Raw genomic sequence first — 20,102 nt, 5'->3', positions numbered from 1 at the left:
ATATATCCACGTTTATCCTGGAGAATTCTTTTTCTTGGCTGCAGCAGAAAACCTGCTAACAGTATGAACTTGTTTTATATTTTTTCCTTTAGATCAGTCCAAAGCGTTTGTGAAAATTTTTACTGAAATTGACCGGATGCCCCAGCTTCTTGCATATTACTACAAGTGTCACAAGGTGAGAAGCTGTGAGTGATTATGATTGTGGAATGCTTATAACCCTGGGCACAGAATCCCAGTTTCATTCTCGAAGGTAAAAATGTTTGCCTCCTCGTCCTCTGGTCTCTTTCCTTTAATTAGCCGATAGGGGGTGCTCTTGGTCCAGCCTATAGATTCATTTAATTGTCAGTTGGAAAAAGAATAATCAATCGATTTTAGCCTCTCTTGTATTTATAACTGGATTTCATTTACCGACTGAAAAGTTGTTTTAATTTTTCCCATTTTTGTCTTCTAAGGGAGATTCATGTCTTAAGCTTTATTATGGCATAAGAATTTCACGTATTTTCAAGGCTCGTTGAAGTTAAGTTACTTTTAAAAACCTTGCCAGCTTCTTGGGCCAACCTAATTCCTTCAGGTCCAATGCTCATGTGTCTTTTAAGCGGGAGTGTTAGGACGTGAAGCTGAAGCACACCTCTAAGGTCTGTTCAGAAGAGTGGCAGCGTGCTGAGTGGACATACACTGCCATGCTTTGGGGGCACAATAGAAAGAGAAAGGATCACTTAGAGGGCAACAGATTCCAACTTTGAGAGATGATCAGAGCGGGTGACTGTAAATGCGTTTTTCTGCCTTCGTTTGAAGTGAGTGGCCATCAGTGGGAAGCAGGTTGCCCGGGGTGATAGGCAGAGGTAACACCCTGGCCTTGGTCAAAGGGCAGGGCAGTTTCACCAGGCAGCGTGGCTGGGTGTACCCAGTAAGGCCCTTTGTTCTGCCTCTGCAGGTCCCGCTTTTAGCAGCCTGGCAAGAGCTGTGTCAGAGTGAGCTCCCCCTGGACCGGCAGCTCACTGGGCTCTACGACGCCTTGCTCGGTGCTTGGCACACGCAAAGCCAATGGGCTACGCAGGTAACAGCTCATTTGGGTTCTAGGGAGAGCAAAGCCCGGGGTCACAAGCAAGTGGGTATGGTCTCTCTCAACTGCAGAGCAAAAGAACCTCCTTGAAGACCCTCCCCATTTGCTGCCATCACCAAAGGGGTTAAAAGACATGCTTTGACACACAAGGCAGTAAAACTTTAGGTCTCCTTAAAACTCTTCTTATCACTCTTATCGGTATCTTAAATAGAATCTAATGTGACAATGTTGCTTGTTCTGTGAGGGAGCCTGGAATTCCTGAAGGCCATTATCTTCTGATCTGAAAGCAGGAGGCCCTTAGTCAGGTGGTGTTTGAGTGAACATGATTGTTTTTATCTTAACTTCGGGTAAAATTTACCTGGCCTAAAGTTAGTTTCCCTTGTTCTCACAGTGCACCAGAGTTAGAGGAAGAGTCTCATTTTAAAGGCATCTTCTGATGCAGGGGAGAGGGGGACCCTCACTTCAAATGGAAGCTCTGCGTCACTCACTCTCCCAAAGTCTCTGGGCATTGTCAGGCAGAAAGGGTATGAGTGAGTCCCTCGTCTTGATGCCAGGAGGTGCACTAGGCCCTCTTTTAGAGTAATGACTGACTGGCCTGTTTATGGTGTGGATTGTTATATTTTTTTCAAGATTAGCTGTGAATCACCCTTCAAATGTTCATCAGTCATTTGCTGGAATGAACTTGACTGTAGTTGGAGAGAGTTCCTTGTACAGGGTCTTGTCATTCAAGGTGGTTAAAGCACTCTTCTCCATCCTTATTTCTTTCTCCTTGAACCAACCTAATTCAGACTTAAAAACAAACAACAAAAACTCAAAACAAGAAATAACCTCCTGTAGCAGTTTCACAGTTTTTACGTAACCGTCAGTCTTCAATGACCCTGTCTGTCCATACTCATTTGTGTGTCCTTGCCTCTTCTACTGCTTGTATGACAAGGATAAATGCAGTTCATGTCCATGCATACAAATGTCCTTCATCATTTAAGAAAAAGAATTGAGGCTTCTCAGACTTGTGTTGGGGCCTCATCCCAAATTTTGTAAGATGTGAGTTTGTGCTAATTTATACATTGGCCCATGGCCCATTTTCTTTCCAGATGTAAGCATGATAGGTGGCTGTCATCTCCTGAAGGTCAATATAGTGCGAAAGGAAACCAAAGGCGCCAGGGTGAATCTGTCTCTTTCAGAATTTTTTCCCCAGTAATTTAATATGAAAATTTTCCAACATATTGGAAAGTTGAAAGACTTGTACAGTGCACACCCATGTACCCACCTCCTAGGTTCGACAGTGAACATTTTGCTGTACTTGCTTTATCACAGATCTATCCCTCTATCCATGTGTCTATCCATTCATTGACCCATCTTATTTTTTTGAGTCATTTCAAAGTAAGTTGCAAACATCAGGCATATCAACCAGCTAATATTTGTTTATGGTTTTATTTTGAGGTAAAATTGTGAAATGCAATGGTCTTACATATGCCATTTGATTAGTTTTGACACATGCAGGTACCTGTGTAACCTAATCCCCTGTCAAGATACAGAACAATACCATCACCCCAGAAAGGTCTTTCATGCTCCTTCCCAGTCTTTGCACTAACATCCCTGAAGGTAACCACTGGTCTGATTTTTTTTCCACCATAAATTAGTTTAGCCTGTTTTAGAATTTCATATAAATGGAATCCTACAGTGTGTGTTCTTCTGGTAAGGCTTCTTTCATTCAGCCTGTTTTTGAGATTTATTCATGTTTTGTGTATTAGTAGTTTCTTCCTTTTTATTGCTGAACACTATTATGTGGCATGAATATACCAGTGTGTTTATTCATTCTCTTATTGTTGGACACTGGGCTGTTTTCAGTTTTGGGTTATTAGGAATAAAGCTGCTCTGAACATTATTCTAAAAGTTTTTTTGTCAATACACTTGTTCATATCATATCTCTTGTGTAAATACCTACGAATGGAATCGCTGAGTTTTAGGGTAGGTGCATATTTAAATTTATAAGAAACTGCCAGACATTTTCCCAAAGTGGTTGTACTTTTTACACTTCCACAACACAAGTGTGTGAGAGTTGTGATTGCTCCACATCCTTGCCAACATTAGATGTTATCAGTCTTCTTTAATCTTAGCCATTCTGGTGGGTGTGTTGTAGTATTTCATTGTGGGTTTAATTTGCATTTCCCTGATGACTAAGGATATTGAGCATCTTTGCATGTGCTTATATCTTCCTTTGTGAGGTGTCTGTTCAGGTCTTTTACCCATTTAAAAAAATTGGGTTATTTGCTTCTTTTTATTGAGTCTTAGGAGTTCTTTATATATTCTGGATACAAGTCCTTTGTTTGATATATTTGATAGATATTTTCTTTCAGTTTATGGCTTGAGCAGAGATATTGATTTTGATGAAACTTAATTTGTCAGTTTTTTCTTTTGTGGTTATTGCTTTCTGTGTCTTAAGAAACCATTACCGACCCCCAAGTTGCAAAGATATTCTTCTACATTTTCTTCTAAAAGCTTGTTTAGCTTTCACAGTTAGGTCTATCGTGCATCTTGAATTGATTTTTGTATATAGTGTGAGGTAGAGTCCGATTGTTTTTGCGTGGGCTATTAAGGTTAATGTTGTAGCCCTATTTGGTAAGTTTGGTCTTGTAGTCTGTGAACTTTTTGGTTATTCTTTGGCCATTAGCCAGAAAATCCCTTGTCCCAGATCACTTTAAAGGAAAAGGGACACCATTGAGTGTAAGGGACCCAGCGTGCTTTATTTGAAACATGCGTAAAAAAATGCCGCTGAAGTTCTAGGATATAACCTAATGGTTTCAGCTGACTGACCAATTAGAACTCTTCTAGAGGTATTTAGTCTAATTCCTCCTCCTGCCCCCAGGTCATTTAAGTAGGAGATGAGTGAAGTAGATACTCATTGCTCACTCCTTTCTCACTGTACATAGAGAGGAGTCAGGATTTCTTTTTCTGGACAAGAATAGTTTTCATCTCTTCCTTTGGTCCCTTCCTTTCTTGTAGTAAAATGTTTCCTCTGTCAAATGAGGAAGTTGGACTGGGCGATATCTGAAGGTCTTAATGATTCTCTCACATGAGCGTGTTTGGGGGCTAGTGAGGGGTGTGTGTTGGCTGGAGAGGAGGGTTTGTATGGTGCAACTATGTGTGTAGGGACTGGGAACATACAGTGGAGAAACTTTGAATTTAAGCCACAGGAGTTTGGCTTTCTCTAGAAGATGATGAGACTCTGGAGCAATAAGTGAATGATGACATTACTATTTTAAGAATGACTTTGGTGTCAAAACATCACCTATATATTTTGCCCGCCAGGAAGGCTTAACCCTAATGCTATCATGAGGAAACACAAAGACAAATTCAAATTAAAGACAGTTTTGCAAAACAACTGTCCTGGACTCTTCAAAAATGTCAATGTCATCAAAGAAAAAAAAATTGGGGAATTGTTTTCAAATTGGAGGAGACAAAAAAATTAACAACTAAATGTAATTGTGTGATCCTTGATTGGATTCTGCATGATGACAAAAAAGCTATCAAGGGCATTAAAGGGATAGTTGGGGAAGTTTGAACATGGAATACTGTAGGTAAAGGTGTTACATCAAGGTTGGGTTTGATTAGCTGTAGTGTTGTAATGTAAGAGGATACCCTTGTTTTTAAGAAATACATGCTGAGGTGATATGTCGTGATATCTGTGATAGAGATAAAGCAAACGTGGCAAGATGTTAATAACTTGTGAATCTTGCGATATTTAAACATCTAAAACGTAAGTAAAATTTTAAAGTAACATTTAAAAATAGTGAATTTGTTGGTGGTGTATAGGGTGACTTGATGAGGAAAGACTGGAGACAAGGTAGGAAGCTTTGTCTAGGAGGGTAGCGGTAACGGAGTAAAAGGCATCCAGTTCAAGAGTGAACCTTTGTTATGACCTGGCAAATGACAAAGGGACTGAAAGTCGGAAAGTCAAAAGCGAGGTTTTTATTCTGGTTGAGTGGAGATGCTACTGACAGAAATAGGGAAGTTGAGGGAAACAGGTCTGGGGGAGGTCAATGAGGAAATAATGAATTCCAATTTGGGATACTTCTGAATTCCAAGTGAGAGTGGCTCAGCTTAATGGGGACATCCAGTAGATCATTGGGAGACTGTTGCTCAGGAAATATCAATTGGTTGTTTTGTTATTTGTTGGGTTTGTTGGGTTCTTTATTTCTTTCTCTCAGACTCTTACAGGGAGGTTTATCAAACTACAAAGGTGTTTGTTGAAGTTTTGTGAATTTTCCAAGAGAATTTAAAAAATTTGTTTTCCATTTTGGTAATAATTTGGGAAAAAATATAAGCATCTTTTGGATTGTGTACATGACCACTTTATAACCAGTTGCTGCTGTGCGATTTCAGTGCGTGCATTTGTGTTGATAGTCACGTGGGTACCCCTGTCCTTTTGGGGGCCAGTGAGAAAACAATAGAGACAAACTCAACACTTATATAAGTGGTGGTGTCGAGTCAGTGCTGTTTAATGCCATAGCCATCTTAAAGTCTTCTTAGTGTTTGAACAGAGAGAGAAGCAGTGTGAGAATTCTCATCACACACCACAATGCTGAACTCAAAAGAACTTCCTGTGACAGTCAGATCAAATTAGTGATGAAAGGGCAGTTCAGTTGCAGTACAACATCATCTTCGTCTGTCCTTTTATTTTGAATTTTATTGGTTTTATAGTTAAAAATTTTTTTTATTGTAGTAAAATATACATAACATAAAATTTACCATTTTAGCCATTTTTTAGTGTACAGTTGTGTGTCATTAAGTACATTGACAATGTTGATTAGCTGTCATCACGATCTGTTTCTAGAAATTTTCATCATCCCAAACAGACTTTGTACCCATTAAGCAATAACTCTCCATTCGCCTCTCCACCAACCCCTGATGACCTCTGTTCTACTGTCTATAAATTTTCCTGTTCTAGATAGCTCACATAAGTGGAATCATGCAATATTTGTGCTTTTGTCTCTGGCTTATTTGATTAAGCAAATTGTTTTCAGGCATCATCCATTTTGTAACATGTATCAGAGTTTCATTCCTTTTTAAGGCTGAATAATATTCGATTGCATGTGTCTACCACATTTTGCTTATCCCTTCATCTGTTGATAGACTTGGATTGCTCCTACCTTTTGGCTATTGTAAATAATGCTACTGTGAACATGGGTGTACAAATATCTGTTTATGTCCCTGTTTTCAATTTTGGATATATACTTAGGGATGGAATTGCTGGATCATACTGTAATTCTTTAATGTTTCGAGGAGCTGCCAAACTCTTTTCTACAACAGCGGCACCATTTTACATTTCCACTGGCAGTGCATGAGGGTTCCAATTTCTCTACATCTTAGCCAACACTTGTCATTTCCATTTTTTTGGTAATTGCCATCCTAGTAGGTGTGAAGTGGTATCTCATTGTGGTTTTGATTTGTATTTCCCTAATGACTAATGATATTATAATCTATTCATGTGCTTATTGGCCATTTCTATTATCTTCTTTGTAGAAATGTCTATTAAAGTATTTTGCCCATTTTTAAGTTGGGTTGTTTGTTTTTATGTTGGTGCATTGTAGGAGTTCTTTTTATATGCTGGATAGTAAGCCCTTATCCGATGTATGATTTGCAAATATTTTCTCCCATTCTGTGGGTTGTTGTTTTACTCTCTTGATAGTGCCTTTTGATGCACAAAATTTTAAAATTTTGATGTAGTCCAATTGATCTATTTTTTTCTTTTGTTGCCTGTGCTTTTGGTGCATGCCTCAGAAAGTATTGCTCAATCCAAGGTCATGAGAATTTCCCCCTATGTTTTTTTCTAAGAGTTTTATAGTTTAGCTCTTTTTTTTTTTTAAGATTTAAATTTTCTCCCCAAAGCCCCCCAGTACACAGTTGTATATTTTTTAGTTGTGGCATGTGGGATACCACCTCTGTGTTGCCCAATGAGCGGCGCCATGTCCGTTCCCAGGATCCGAACCCGTGAAACCCTGGGCCACCGAAGCGGAGTGCACAAACTTACCCACTCGGCCACGGGGCTGGCCCCATATAGTTTAACTCTTAATGTTTACATCTGATTAATTTAGAGTTAATTTTTGGTTTTTTTGGTGGAGGAAAATTCGCCCAGAGCTAACATCTGTTGCCAGTCTTCCTCTTTTTTTGCTTGAGGAAGATTTGCTGTGCACTAACATCTGTGCCAATCCTCCTCTAGTTTTTTTTTGTCTGTGGGATGCCTCCACTTCATGGCTGATGAGTGGAGTAGGTCCGTGCCCCAATCCAAACCCGTGAACCCAGGCCACTGAAGCAGAGCACACAGAACTTTAACCATTTGGCCGCAGGGTCAGCTCCCTGATTAGTTTTGAGTTAGTTTTTGTGTATGGTGTAAGGTAAGGGTCCAACTTCTTTCTTTTGCATATGGATATCCAGTTTTCTGAGCACCGTTTGTTGAAAAGATTGTCCTTTCCCCCACTGAATGGTTTTGGCACCCTTGTTGAAAATCATTTAACCATGTATGTGAGGGTTTATTTCTGGGTTCTTTATTCTATTCCACTGGGCTATTTGTCTATCCTTATGCCACGACCACAGTGTTGTGATTATTGTAGCTTTCTAGTAAGTTTTGAAATCATGAAATGTGAGATTACCAACGTTATTCTTTTTCAAGATTGTTTTGGCTATTTGGGGTTCCTTGAAATCCCACATGAATTTTAGGATGGGTCTTTCTATTTCTCCAGAAAGCATATTGGGATTTTGATAGGGATTGCATTGAATCTGTAGATCCCTTTGGAGAGTGGTGCCATCTTAACAATATTGAATCCTCTAAATCATGAACATGGAATGTTTTCCATTTTATTTGTCGTCTTTAATTTCTTTCAGCAGCATTTCATTGTTTTCAGTGTATAAGTCTTTCAGCTCTTTGGTTACATTTATTCCTAAGTATTTTATTCTTTTTGATGATATTGTAAGTGGAATTGTTTTCTTAATTTCCTTTTTGATTGTTCATTCCTAGTGTATGGAAATGCAGCTGATTTTTGCATGTTGATTTTGTATCCTGCAACTTTGCTAAATTTGTTTATTAACTCTTTAACAGTTTTTTTGTGTGTGTGTGTGAATTCTTTAGGGTTTTCTACATGCAAGATTGTGTCGTTTGTGAACAGAGATAACTATTTCTTCCTTTCCAATTTGGATGCCTGTTGTTTCTTTTTCTTGTCCTGTTGCTCTGGCTAGAGCCATATGTTGAATAGAAGTGGCAAAAGCAGGCATCCTTGTCATGTTCCTGATCTTAGGGGAAGAGCTTTCATTCTTTCACCATTGAGTATTGTGTTAGCTGTGGGTTTTTCCTATATGGTCTTCATCATATTGAGGGAATTCCTTTCTATTACTAGTTTACTGAATTTTTTAATCATGAAATGGTGTTGAATTTTGTTGAATGCTTTTTCTGCATTAATTGAGATGATCATGTGTTTTCCTTCATTCTGTTAATGTGATGTATTGCATTGATTGATTTTCATATGTCGAACCATCTTGCATTCTGGAGAGAACTCAGTCATGGTGATAATCCTGTTAGTGTGCTGCTGAACTTGGCTTACCAGTATTTTGTCTAGGGTTTTTGAATATGTATTCATAAGGGATATTGGTATATAATTTTCTTTTAGTGTCTGTCTGGCTTCTGTATCAGGGTAATGCCGGCCTCATAGAATGCGTCAGAAAGTGTTCTGTGTTAATTTTCCAGGGCTGCCATGATGGAATGCCACAGACTGGGTGGGTTAAACAACAGAAATTCTTTTCTTTTTTTTTTCTGGGAAAGATTTGCCCTGAGCTAACATCTGTTGACAATCTTCCTCTCTTTTTTTGTTTTTCCTCCCCAAAGCCCCAGTACATAGTTGTGTCTTCTGGTTGTTGGTCCTGCTAGTTCTTATGTGTGAGCTGCTGCCAGAACATGGCTACTGACAGATGAGTGGTGTGGTTCCATACCCAGAAAGCAAACCCAGGCCGCCGAAGTGGAGCATGCCAAACTTTAACTGCTAGGCCATCAGTGCTGGCTCAGAAACTTATTTTCTCCCAATTCTGAATGGAAGCTAGAAGTCCAAGATCAAGGTGTTGGCAGGGTGGGTTTTTTCTGAGGCCTCTTTCCTTGGTTTGCAGACGGCTGCGTCTCCCTGTGTCTTCACGTGGTCTTCCCTCTGTGTGTCTGTGACCTAATCTCCTCTTCTTATAAGGACACAGATCAGATTGGATTAGGCCTACCCGGATTACCTCATTAATTCCCTCTTTAAAGATCCTGCCTCCAAAGACAGTCACATTCTGAGGTACCGGGGGAGTTTGGACTTCAAGATATGAATTTGAGGGGGACACAATTCAGACCATAACATGTTCCTTCCTCTTCAGTTTTTTGGGAGAGTTTGAGAAGGATGGTGTTAATTCTTCTTTAAATGTTGGTAGAATTTTCTAGTGAAGCCATCTGGTTCTGGGTTTTCCTTTGTTGGGAAGTTTTTGATTACCAGTTCAATCTCCTTACTGGTTAGAGGTCTATTCAGATTTTCTATTTCTTCTTGAGTCAGTTTTGGTAAATTGTATTCCTAGGAATTTGTCCATTTCATCTAGGTTATCTAATTTGTTAACATACAATTGTTCATAATATTCTCTTATAATCGTTTTTACTTCTGTAAAATTGGTAGTATTACCCACTTTCATCTGATTTTAGTAATTTGAGTCTTCTCTCTTTTTTCCTTAGTCAATCTAGGTAAAGATTTGTCCATTTTGTTGATCTTTGCAAAGAACCAACTTCTAGTTTTATTGATTTCCTTTATTGATTTTCTGTTCTCTGTTTCATTTATCTCTGCTCTAATCTTTACTATTTCTATCCTTCTGCTATCATTGGGTTTAGTTTGTTCTTCTTTTTCTAGTTCCTTAATGTGTACAGTTAGGTCATTGATTTATCTCTTCTTTTTAATGTATGTATTTACAGTTATAAATTTACCTCTTAGCTTTGCTTTTGTGGTATCCCATAAGTTTTGCTATGTAGTGTTTTCATTCTTATTTATCTTATGGTATTTTCTAACGAAATTTTGAATTTGTTGCGTGTACGTTTTTAAACTTATATATTTTTGACCTTAGAGTTACATAAGAACAGTCTTATATCTTATTTCATGTTTGTGCATATTTGAATTATGTTATAAGAAAGCATTTAATCAACAGTGGGGGTCGATGAGAATCCCTCTCTAAATTCACTGCGTCCATTATCCAAGTTTTGTCCAAGATATCTGTAGTATATAGAATGGAAAAAAAGCCTCAATGAATAAGTGAATCTACGATCTAAAAGGCTCTGGATACACTATTCTTGGTGGTCCTTAAGAGTAAAAGATAAATCCATCTTCACTGAAGACCTGTGTCAAGAGGAGAGGTGGCTGCAGGCTGGTCTGCAAATCTGCTTAAAGGCCCTCCAACTCCGATTCAGTGAATTACTCTTCTTTAATTCTGTTTTGTTCCCCTCCTTCCATACCCTCCCAATTTCTGCTTTGTCATCTTCACAATCCTCTCTCTAGCCAATTTTTGCTGACCATCTAAATACTACATTTAATTGATTTGAAAATAGGCACTTGGAGCGAGTGGTAGACAGGAAGTAGCCACTTGTTCTGGACAAGTTGCAGGGCCTGCCAGTTTACTTGGCTTTCTGAGCATGTTCACATTTGCAGTGAGGAAAACTTGGGGCTTATAGCTCTTGACTGGACACCGGAGGGATTCCTTCGAGCCGTCCAGGAGACTGCTGCTTTAAAGGGTATGCTCCTGTTTTTTCCCGGTTGCTGACGCAGGTCCCTCTCTCCCACTGCAGGTTTTCAAGAACCCCCACGAGGTGGTGACTGTGCTGCTGATTCAGACCCTGGGGGCCTTGGTGCCCTCTCTGCCCATCTGCCTCAGCTCCGGTGTGGAGCGGGCAGCACCTGAGCTGGAGCTCACCAAACTGCTGGAGTTCTACGATGCCACCGCCCACTTTGCCAAGGGGTTGGAGATGGCACTGCTTCCCCACCCACGTAAACATTCCTCCTCCCAGCTCTCTTGTTTGTCTTTACTCACACTTTTTGAAGCTTCTGGGGCCTGGGTTTGTTTGCCTTTTCAGGTGACTGATTTTACAGAAATGAAAGGGATCAGTGTTTTCCTTCTCAACAGATATGGAAGGCTTTTCCATGAAAACATTGCTCTTATGGAAATAGTTGTTGCTTAATATGTTTACCTAGCACTAGCGCTGCCGAGGTGCTTTACACACTCTGGGGAAGTGATGGACACTTCTACAGGGGCTTAGAATGTGAACGAGGCAGGTGGGCATTAGTGGCAATGAGTTGGCAGCAAGTTACATTGAGAGGGTAGTGTCCTCTTCCATTTCAAATCATCATAAAACCTCAGACAGTTCAACTTAAGAAGTAAGTTTAAGAGAACAAATGGGTTAGAGTAGCTTTTAGATGGGGCAGCAGCAGGTTTTTAAGGAGGCAGGGACGCTATGTTAGGACGAAGGGTAGCTATAGGGAAGATGGGCTTTTCCCAGCTGCATCTGAGAGCAGAGCACTTCTTGTTCCCATTTGGGCAAACAGTTCAGGGGTGACATTTCCCCAGCTGGTTTCCGTCTATGTTAAAAGCATCGTAAACTTTTAAGTAACACAGACCTCCTGACGCATGCTGCTGTCAAATCAGGAAATCACTTCAGGAAGGCCTTGTTCTACCATTTGGCTGCTGTGTGTCACTAACTTGGTTTGTTTAATAGTTATTCTCTTTAATTACATTCATGTATAATTACCTCGTACATTCCAGGGAGTGTGTTTGTTGTTCGGGTTCCTGATGATTCATAGGTGTTTTTGGCACACTCTGTGGTCAGGCCTTGGTTATGGGAGAGGCACAGTGGATGTGGTCAGCTTCCAGGGGACCAGGATGCCGTTGTCCAAGTGGCTAAAGAGTGTTTAGGCCATGCGTCCTGCTGGAGCAGGGTGGAATGAAGAAGGGCAAGGAACAGATTGCCTTCCTCCCACTCGTGATGGACTTTATTGAAAAAGAGAGAACCAGCCTCCCAAGAACCAGATGCAAAAGGGCTTTGTCAGCCTTGGAAGTTCAGAGTTTTAATGATTCCTACTGAGGTTTTCGAAAAAGTCTATTTTAATATAAAAATACTTTGCAAACAGACTCAAAAATAAAAATAATAGAGAATAAAAATGATCCATAACTTTATCACTCAGAGAGAGCCACTGGCAGCATTGTTATATTTCATCTTAGTAATTAAAATAAAAATATACATTTTCCATATATACACATACTCACACATATACATATTTTAAAATATTGGTTGTATACAATCTTATATTCTCTTTTTTGGTCAAAATAATATGAGCATTTTTTATGTCATTAAATGTTTTCCTAAGGAATGGTTTTTAATGACCACTTGATAACTATGGCTTACTTTAATTTTTTTATTCACTATTGTAAATAAAACTGTTATGAACAATGTTACACATTTTTATTATTATTTTGTTTGCTGAGGGAGATTTGCTCTGAACCTTTTTGCTGAGGAAGATTCGCCCTGAGCTGACATCTGTTGCCAGTCTTCCTCTATTTTTTTTCTGTGTGGGTTGCTACCACAGTGTGGCAGCCAACAAGTGGTGTAGGTCTGTGCCCGGGAGCCAAACCCAGGCTGCCAAAGCAGAGCGAATGGAACTCAACCACTAGGCCACAGGGCCGTCCCCTTTATACATTAATTTTTGAGCCCAACTCTGATTATTCCTTAGGATAAGTTTAAAAATTACAGTTGCTAAGAAATGAACATTTTAAAAATATTTGTCATATTTTGCTCTTTAAGAGGCTTCTACCTATTTTCATGTATATCTGTAGTGAATCAGGGTGTCCATTCCCCCATGCCAGCTCCAGCGCTAGACTCTATCTTGTTTTTCTTCCCCATCATTGCCAGGTTCTTAGACAATTAATGATATATCATTTTAATTTTTTATTTCATTGATTACCAGCAAGTTTGAAAATTTATTATCAAAATTATATTTTTTCTCTTTTGAATTGCTTATTTTTTTGCCTATTTTTCTGTTTGAGAGTTTAATCTATTTCTGGTTAATATATAAGTGCAATTTACTTAAAATAATATATTATTAAATATATTATAAAAAGCAACAAAGTACATGTTCTAAAAATTCGTGATATAGAAATCCATCACACAAAATGAAAGTCTTATAATCCCACTTGCTAGAAGTAACCAATGTTAAAAATTTATCCTTACATAATAAGAGTTTTTTCCCATTGTTTATCAAGTATGTTGCAGATATATTTTCTAACTTTATATTTTGCCTTTGACATATTTTCTATTTTAATAATGAATACATGTACATGGTATAATTCAAAATATATAAAAGATTATGCAATCGAAAGTAAATCTTTTAAATAATTTGTTACTTTATAATTAATGAGCAATATGTATTCATTATAGAAAAATCCAGAAAATACAAGGAAGGAAAAAGGTCATTCTTGACTTACCATCCAGAAACAGTATTTTGAATTATATACATATACAGATTTTACATGAGTGTGTATACCTAAATATGTCTTTAATAGAATATTTTATTAGCATTATCAAACCCAAGAAATTTAGTACTGATTTAATATTGTCTCCTAGTATACAATCTGTATTGAAGTTTTCTCACTTGTTCCATATAAGTTTTTATAGCTGCTTCCCCACTTCTTCTTCCCATTAAGATGCAATCGGTGTACACACATTGTATTTGTATGTCCTGTCTCTTTAATCTCTTACTCTGAAACAGTCATCTCATCTCTCTTTTGTCTTTCATGACACTGATATCTTTGAAGGATACAGAGTAGAAGTCTACATTCTTGTAGCGTGTCCCGTATTCTGGAATTGTCTGATTGTTTCCTCATGATTAGATTTAAATTAAACATTTTTGGGAAGAATACTGCATGTGTACTTCCTATGGCATCACATCAGGAGACACATCATATCCAATTCTTGGTGATGAGTTGGATCAATCACTTGGTAAATGTATCTGCCAGATCTCTCTATTGTAAAGTTATCTGTTCCTTTTTGTAATCAATAAGTAATTTATGTGTAGGGTGATGCTTTGAGCCCATAGCAATAAGAAACATTTGCCCAGTGACTTTAGCATCCACTGATAATCCTTGTCTGAATAAACTTTTAACACTGCTGATTATAAAGTAGTGATTTCCTAATTCTCTTATTCCTTCTACATCTATTTGCCGGCATTCTTCTTATAAAGAAGAGATTTTCCTTTCTTTCTCTTTAATATTACTATGAACTCATAGATTATTTTGGATCATTGTATTATGATCCATTATTATTATTCATTTTGACTCAAATTATTTCAAATTTGGTTAGTGGTTGTGCCTTCAAGCTTGCAGCTGTATCTTTTTGACATATCCTGTCAATCTTTGAGTGCTTTCTTGCTTTTTGGCACAAACTATTCCAGGAACCTGTACTTTCCCTGCCTCAAACCTGGAATCAGCCATTTTCCCAAGGAGCTTGATTTTTTCTAGAGGGAAATTGTATTTAGAAACCAAGATCTGGGCACCAGGGATTCTCTCTTTTTTTTTTTTTTTTTGAGGAAGATTAGCCCTGAGCTAACATCTGCTGCCAATCCTCTTTTTGCTGAGGAAGACTGGCCCTGAGCTAACATCCGTGCCCATCTTCCTCTATTTTATGTGGGACGCCCACCACAGCATGACTCAACAAGCAGTAGGGGGCTGGTGTCTTTGATAGTGCTTTAGGCAAATAATACACAAAGCCCAAATTTATCGAAATATTTACTGACATGATTGTTTACGTTTCCATGAATGATAAAAGCAAATTAACAAAATGTAGTCACCCCTAAGATGAAACAGGAAAAGTTCTAGTAGAGTGCCTTTCACCTGTTGTTTTCCAACAATTAATTTCCAATTCTTTGTTCATTGCTGCTTTTAATTTCTGGTTCCCTAAAGATGACCACAACTTGGTGAAAGTCATGGAACTGGTGGATGCTGTGTATGGTCCGTACAAACCCTACCAGCTGAAGTATGGCGACATGGAAGAAAAAAACCTCCTCATCCAGATCAGCGCCGTGCCTTTGGTAATGTCATCATCCTGCCAGTGGCCATTAGGAATCAGTCTGTTTGCGAGGCAGAGGGTTGAGGGTGAGATGCACTGGAGAAGGTGTGAGGTGGCATCGGGCGTGCAAAGAGGCGGAACATGGGCTCTAAGTGCCTCATGGGCTCTTGCAATCCAAATGTAAAATGAGAGCACAGATATGCTAACAATTTTCCATTTAAAATCCCCAATGAAGGTCTAGCAAAACAAGAGGGATAAGTTGATTATTTCCCTGATTTAGTAATTTCTTGCTTCTGCATTCTTTTGTTAGGCAGATATGCAAATGAGCACAGGAGCCAAGCATTCATGGACAGTGCTGTAGGGGCGGGTTCACTGTGTGGGCACCCGGGGGGAACAGAGGTCATTTCCGTGGCAGATAGTAAGGTTGTCTAGCATGAGGTGAGTCAACATTGAAGAACTGATCTTACAGTAGTTAAAATCTGCCTCCTGCCGTTTTTCCATTTTCTAGGGAGATACCTAGAAAGTTGTTCCACTTCAGTTACATTCTTGCCCCTGAACGAAACATTTTCCTGTTATTACATTCTTTTGGAGTGTGTGATATGAAGAATTTGAATCCTAGCTTGAGTGCCAGAGTGAGAGATGCTATCTTAGCCATAGAAAAAGAGGAAAGAAATGAAAAATATAAAGATGCATATCAAGATTTGATCATGCTTTGGGCTAGGAGTTAATTTCTCTGATCTCACTGGGCACTGAGACCGTTCTTCCCTGGGTCAGGCTCTTGAAGAGCTGTCGCAGTTTGGGACTGCATCACTGGTGTCCCTATTAGGTGATTTTCTCCTGAGGAGGGTTGGAGGTCTCCCCCGTCTTCGTGTTGTCTATTCACCTGTTCTGGAGTCTGAGGCGCCTTTTGTTTGTCCGTATTTGCTGCCCAGGAGCACGGAGAGGTCATTGACTGTGTGCAGGAGCTGAGCCACTCCGTGAACAAGCTCTTTGGCTTGGCGTCTGCAGCCGTTGACAGATGCATCAGATTCACCAATGGCCTGGGGACCTGCGGCCTGCTGTCAGCCTTGAAATCCCTTTTTACCAAGTAAGGCTAGGGGAGTGGGGACAGGGCCGGCCACAGCAGAGGGCGATATCTGTCCCAATTAAAAATGAGCGTGTCTTCTATTCCTGCTGTGAACCCTGGGGAAGCACTTGCAGCTGAGCCCAAGGGGGCGTGCCGACGGATGTTCGTGGAGCACTGTTTCTAACGGTGGAGCACTAAAGCAAGCTGAATGTCTGTCAGTTTGGAAATGGCTGACTAAGATATGGTCTATTCATACAAGGGAACTCTATGCGGCAGTTAAGGTGTTAATTAGATCACACATATCAACGTGGATAGATCTCAAAAAGATATTGTTGAGGGAATAAAAACAAGTTGCAGAATAATATATGGAGTCTCATACAGTATGTAAAAAAAGCATACAAAAAAATAGAGTATATTTTCTGTAGCAGCATTCAGTAAACTTTTTCTGCAAAGGGCTGAAGGGTAAGTATTTTAGGCTTTGTGGGCCTGACGGCCAGTGGAGACTTTCGGAGCAGTCTGCTTTAGCAGCACAAAAGCAACTGTAGACAACACGTAAATGAATGGGTGTGGCTGTGTTCCAGTAAAACTTCATTTACACAAAGCCAAGAGTGCCAACCCTTGTTCTAGATCTTTTCTAGGACTTTAAAATGAACTATATATTCCTACAGAATAGGAGTCAGCAAACTCTAGCCCATGAGCCAAATCTGGCCTGCTTTCTATTTTTGTAAGGAAAGTTTTCTTGGAGCACAGCCATGCCCCTACGTACCTGTGGCCAGTGACTCCTTCGCACCGTGAAGGTAGAGTTGAGTAGTTGGGACAGGGACTTTGTGATTCTCAAAGCCCAAAATATCTGGACCTTAACGGAAGAAGTTTGCTGAGCTCTGATGTGGAAGGCTGGGCCACAAACTCCAGACACTGGTTGTCTGTGGAGAGTTGGGGAAAGGCTAAGGTGGTGATCATCGGGGATTTAGCTTTATTTGTTGTTGTCTGATTTTTTTAAAAAAGGAACATAAATTCACATATTTCTTGTGAATATCATGCTAAGTTAAAGAAGCCCGACACGAAAGATCACATGGTATTATGATTTCATCTATCAAAATGTCCAGAACAGGCAAACCTATAGAGACAGAAAATAGGTGAGTGCTTGCTTAGGTCTGGGGAGAGGGGAGCATTTGAGGAGATGGGGAATGGCTGCTAAAAGGTATGGGGTTTCTTTTTTGGGGTGGCGAAATGTTCTAAAGTTGATTGTGGTGATGGTTGTACAACTCTATAGCTACACTAAAAAACACTGAATTGTCTCTTTACGTGAGTGAATTGTGTAGTATGTGAATTATATCACAATAAGGTTGTCAAAAGAAAGAAGAAGGGGAAACTAAAGTTAAGTTTAGTTAGAAAAAAGGAGAGAAAGCAGTATAAGGCTAGATTCTTTGACCTGTGTGATTGAGGTGTGAGGGCCCTCAGGAGGTTAGATGCTCCAGTCTCTGGCTTGTAGACACATACATTCTTAGGCTCTCCAAGAGGCCTTCCCTTGGTAGCTTGTTCTAGAATGAAGTTGCCTTGAGTCTCAAGAAATTCCTTTGATTGAACTGAATGCTATTTTGCTGTAGTAAGTTTAGGGAGCTCTTGTCATTCCAGAAATACTGAGCATGCCCCTGTAAGCTCTGGGGGTCCTTGGTGCTGAGGTCCGGTCAGCACCTCCTGAGGGCTGCTCACAGTGTGGGCGGTAAGGGCTGCCCTGCTCACAGATGGAGGTGTGATCGGATGTGCCCAGATGTGTTCCCATAGAAAGAGAAACTCCAGCAACAAGTTGAATCAAATAAAAATGACCTGTTTCTCTCTGCCACCAACCAGGATTTCTGGATGGAAAAAAATTTTTTGAGATCTAAAAATTTTATTATAAAATAACAAAAATAATACTTTCAGAAATAATTTTTTTAAATACAGAAAGGTGTAAAAAAGGGGAAGTCTGCCTCCCTTGCTACCCACCCTTATGCCTTCTCCTGAGAAATACTCAGTTTTTAACATTTTGCTCTTAGTCTTCTAATCTTCCCTCCATACTTTAAAGATTTTTTATTTATCAACTTTATTATATCTTGACTTTCAGCTCTGAAAGGTGAGGAACTGAGCTTACTTAAGGCTAGTGCTCTTATCACCTGCTTCTCCCAGCTCTTGTTAGTGACATGTTTACTTTTACTTCTTCTCTTGGTTATTTTGATTACTTCATTTTTAACAATAATACAAATCCATATTAAAAATCCAAACTGTACGAAAGGCTATATGATGAAACCAGGTCCCCTGCTTTAGAAGGGAAGATTTTGAAGCTACCACAACAGCTGATGTTTATAAAATCAGTCAGGGACGGTAGTGTGGAGCTAACTCGAGCAGGGTCCGAATGGGACGTTGTTCAGTAGTGGGGAAGGGTTGGGGAGGGCGTTAAGGCAGGCAGGGGCAGGGCGGGTGGGGCGCACAGGGCGGGCAGGAGGAGACGTGCCTAGCTTGAACTAGGCTGAAGCCGCAGAAGATAGCAGCTGACAAGGTGTTATGCAGTTGGGGGCTTTATAGCTGTGAGGGGAGTGTGGGCTCTGGAGTCAGAGCCCCCTGGGCTCAGATCCTGGCTCTGACACTTACTAGTTGGCACCTTGGGTGGGTTGGTGCTCCTCTCTGAGACTTGGCGATCTTTGCTTTGAGTAAACTGCTGATGATAATACCTTCTTTCCATGGTGGTTGTGAATATTAAGTGAAAACCTGTAATTAAAGCCCCTAACACAGAGGTTCTCACATGGTAGAGACACTTGGAAACATTTATTGTGAGAGAGAATTGAAGGTTTGGGGACAAATGTGATAAAATGTGATGCCATGCACATCACCTGTGATACTCACTGTGGCCAAACAAGCCTCCCCTCCCAGCCAAGTGCTTGGGTCCTGCTTGCCATCCCGGGGAGCTCTGTCGTGTGAGCTTGTGCAGAGCACGTGCGCTGTTGGATGGTCCATCCTTCTCATACGTTTGTCGTATTTGCAGGGTGGTGACACAGTTGTTTAACTTCCTACAGCTAAAGCACTGTTATGTTCCCCAATGTTTTCTGGTCAATTTGTCTTTGAGGCCCCTCGCCCTCCCCCAAGGACTAATTCCCCTAGAAAGCTGTCACCTCTCTTGGTACATAGGAAAGGTGCTGTCATTGGAATTTTGGTTTTGTAGCTTTCCCCTTTAAAGCCTAAGTCCTGTGTCAAGGGAGCAGCAGTATCATTTGTAGTTAGTGGAGTGGTCTGGAGCAGTTTCTTCAACTTGGTTCTTTGAATGGCCTCTCTCTCCACCACACAGACTTATTCCTCAGGGTGGTGTCATGGCTCATCACATTCCACTTGCCTCACTTAGAGCTTATGGTTTGCGAAGGGAGAGAGGGAAAGCCTTTGTGATGTACACACACGTCATAGGTTTTCAGGGAGGCTCTTGGCTTCCAGAGAACATGACCCTCCACCTTTGTCCTTCTTACCACACCCTCCCAAGGACATGCACTTATTTGTTCATGTTCCAAGAACTGTACATCCTTAAAAACAATACCTGCCACGCCAGCTTTCGTTTTGTACTTTTCAGAGAACTTTTGTGTGTATTATTTCATTTATTTCGTTTTATCATCATGATAACTCTGTGAAGCAATGTAAAAGACATCATTAAGTCTGTTTTAAGGCTGAGGAAACTGAGGCCCCAGAACACCTCGGTACTTACCCAAGACTGCAGTGCAAGCCTTTCGTTCATTCAGGAGTATTTCTGGCTGTCTCCTTCATGCTCAGTCCTGTTCTGATTCTTGGGGATGATTGGGAGCTGTTCTCCCAGAGCTTCTGCTCTAGGGACAGCAAGGAATAAGAAAGGC

The 20,102-nt window shown here is 40.1% G+C and overlaps 1 protein-coding gene across 2 annotated transcripts in view; it reads left to right on the top strand.

Moving 5' to 3' along the window:
* Positions 1-20,102, top strand: part of COG7 (component of oligomeric golgi complex 7) — an 83,680-nt gene that overhangs the window by 31,062 nt on the left and 32,516 nt on the right. For both annotated transcript variants that reach the window (XM_046666399.1, XM_046666398.1), the window contains 5 exons: positions 93-175; positions 935-1,057; positions 10,902-11,100; positions 15,062-15,189; positions 16,100-16,254. In XM_046666399.1, the coding sequence (XP_046522355.1) occupies positions 93-175; positions 935-1,057; positions 10,902-11,100; positions 15,062-15,189; positions 16,100-16,254 (688 nt within the window). The remainder of the gene's footprint in view (positions 1-92; positions 176-934; positions 1,058-10,901; positions 11,101-15,061; positions 15,190-16,099; positions 16,255-20,102) is intronic.

Source organism: Equus quagga, chromosome 7 (assembly GCF_021613505.1).
Source record: "Equus quagga isolate Etosha38 chromosome 7, UCLA_HA_Equagga_1.0, whole genome shotgun sequence".
Lineage (NCBI taxonomy): Eukaryota > Metazoa > Chordata > Mammalia > Perissodactyla > Equidae > Equus > Equus quagga.
Note: the sequence above shows the minus strand (reverse complement) of the source record. Positions and strands in the feature narration are given on the sequence as shown.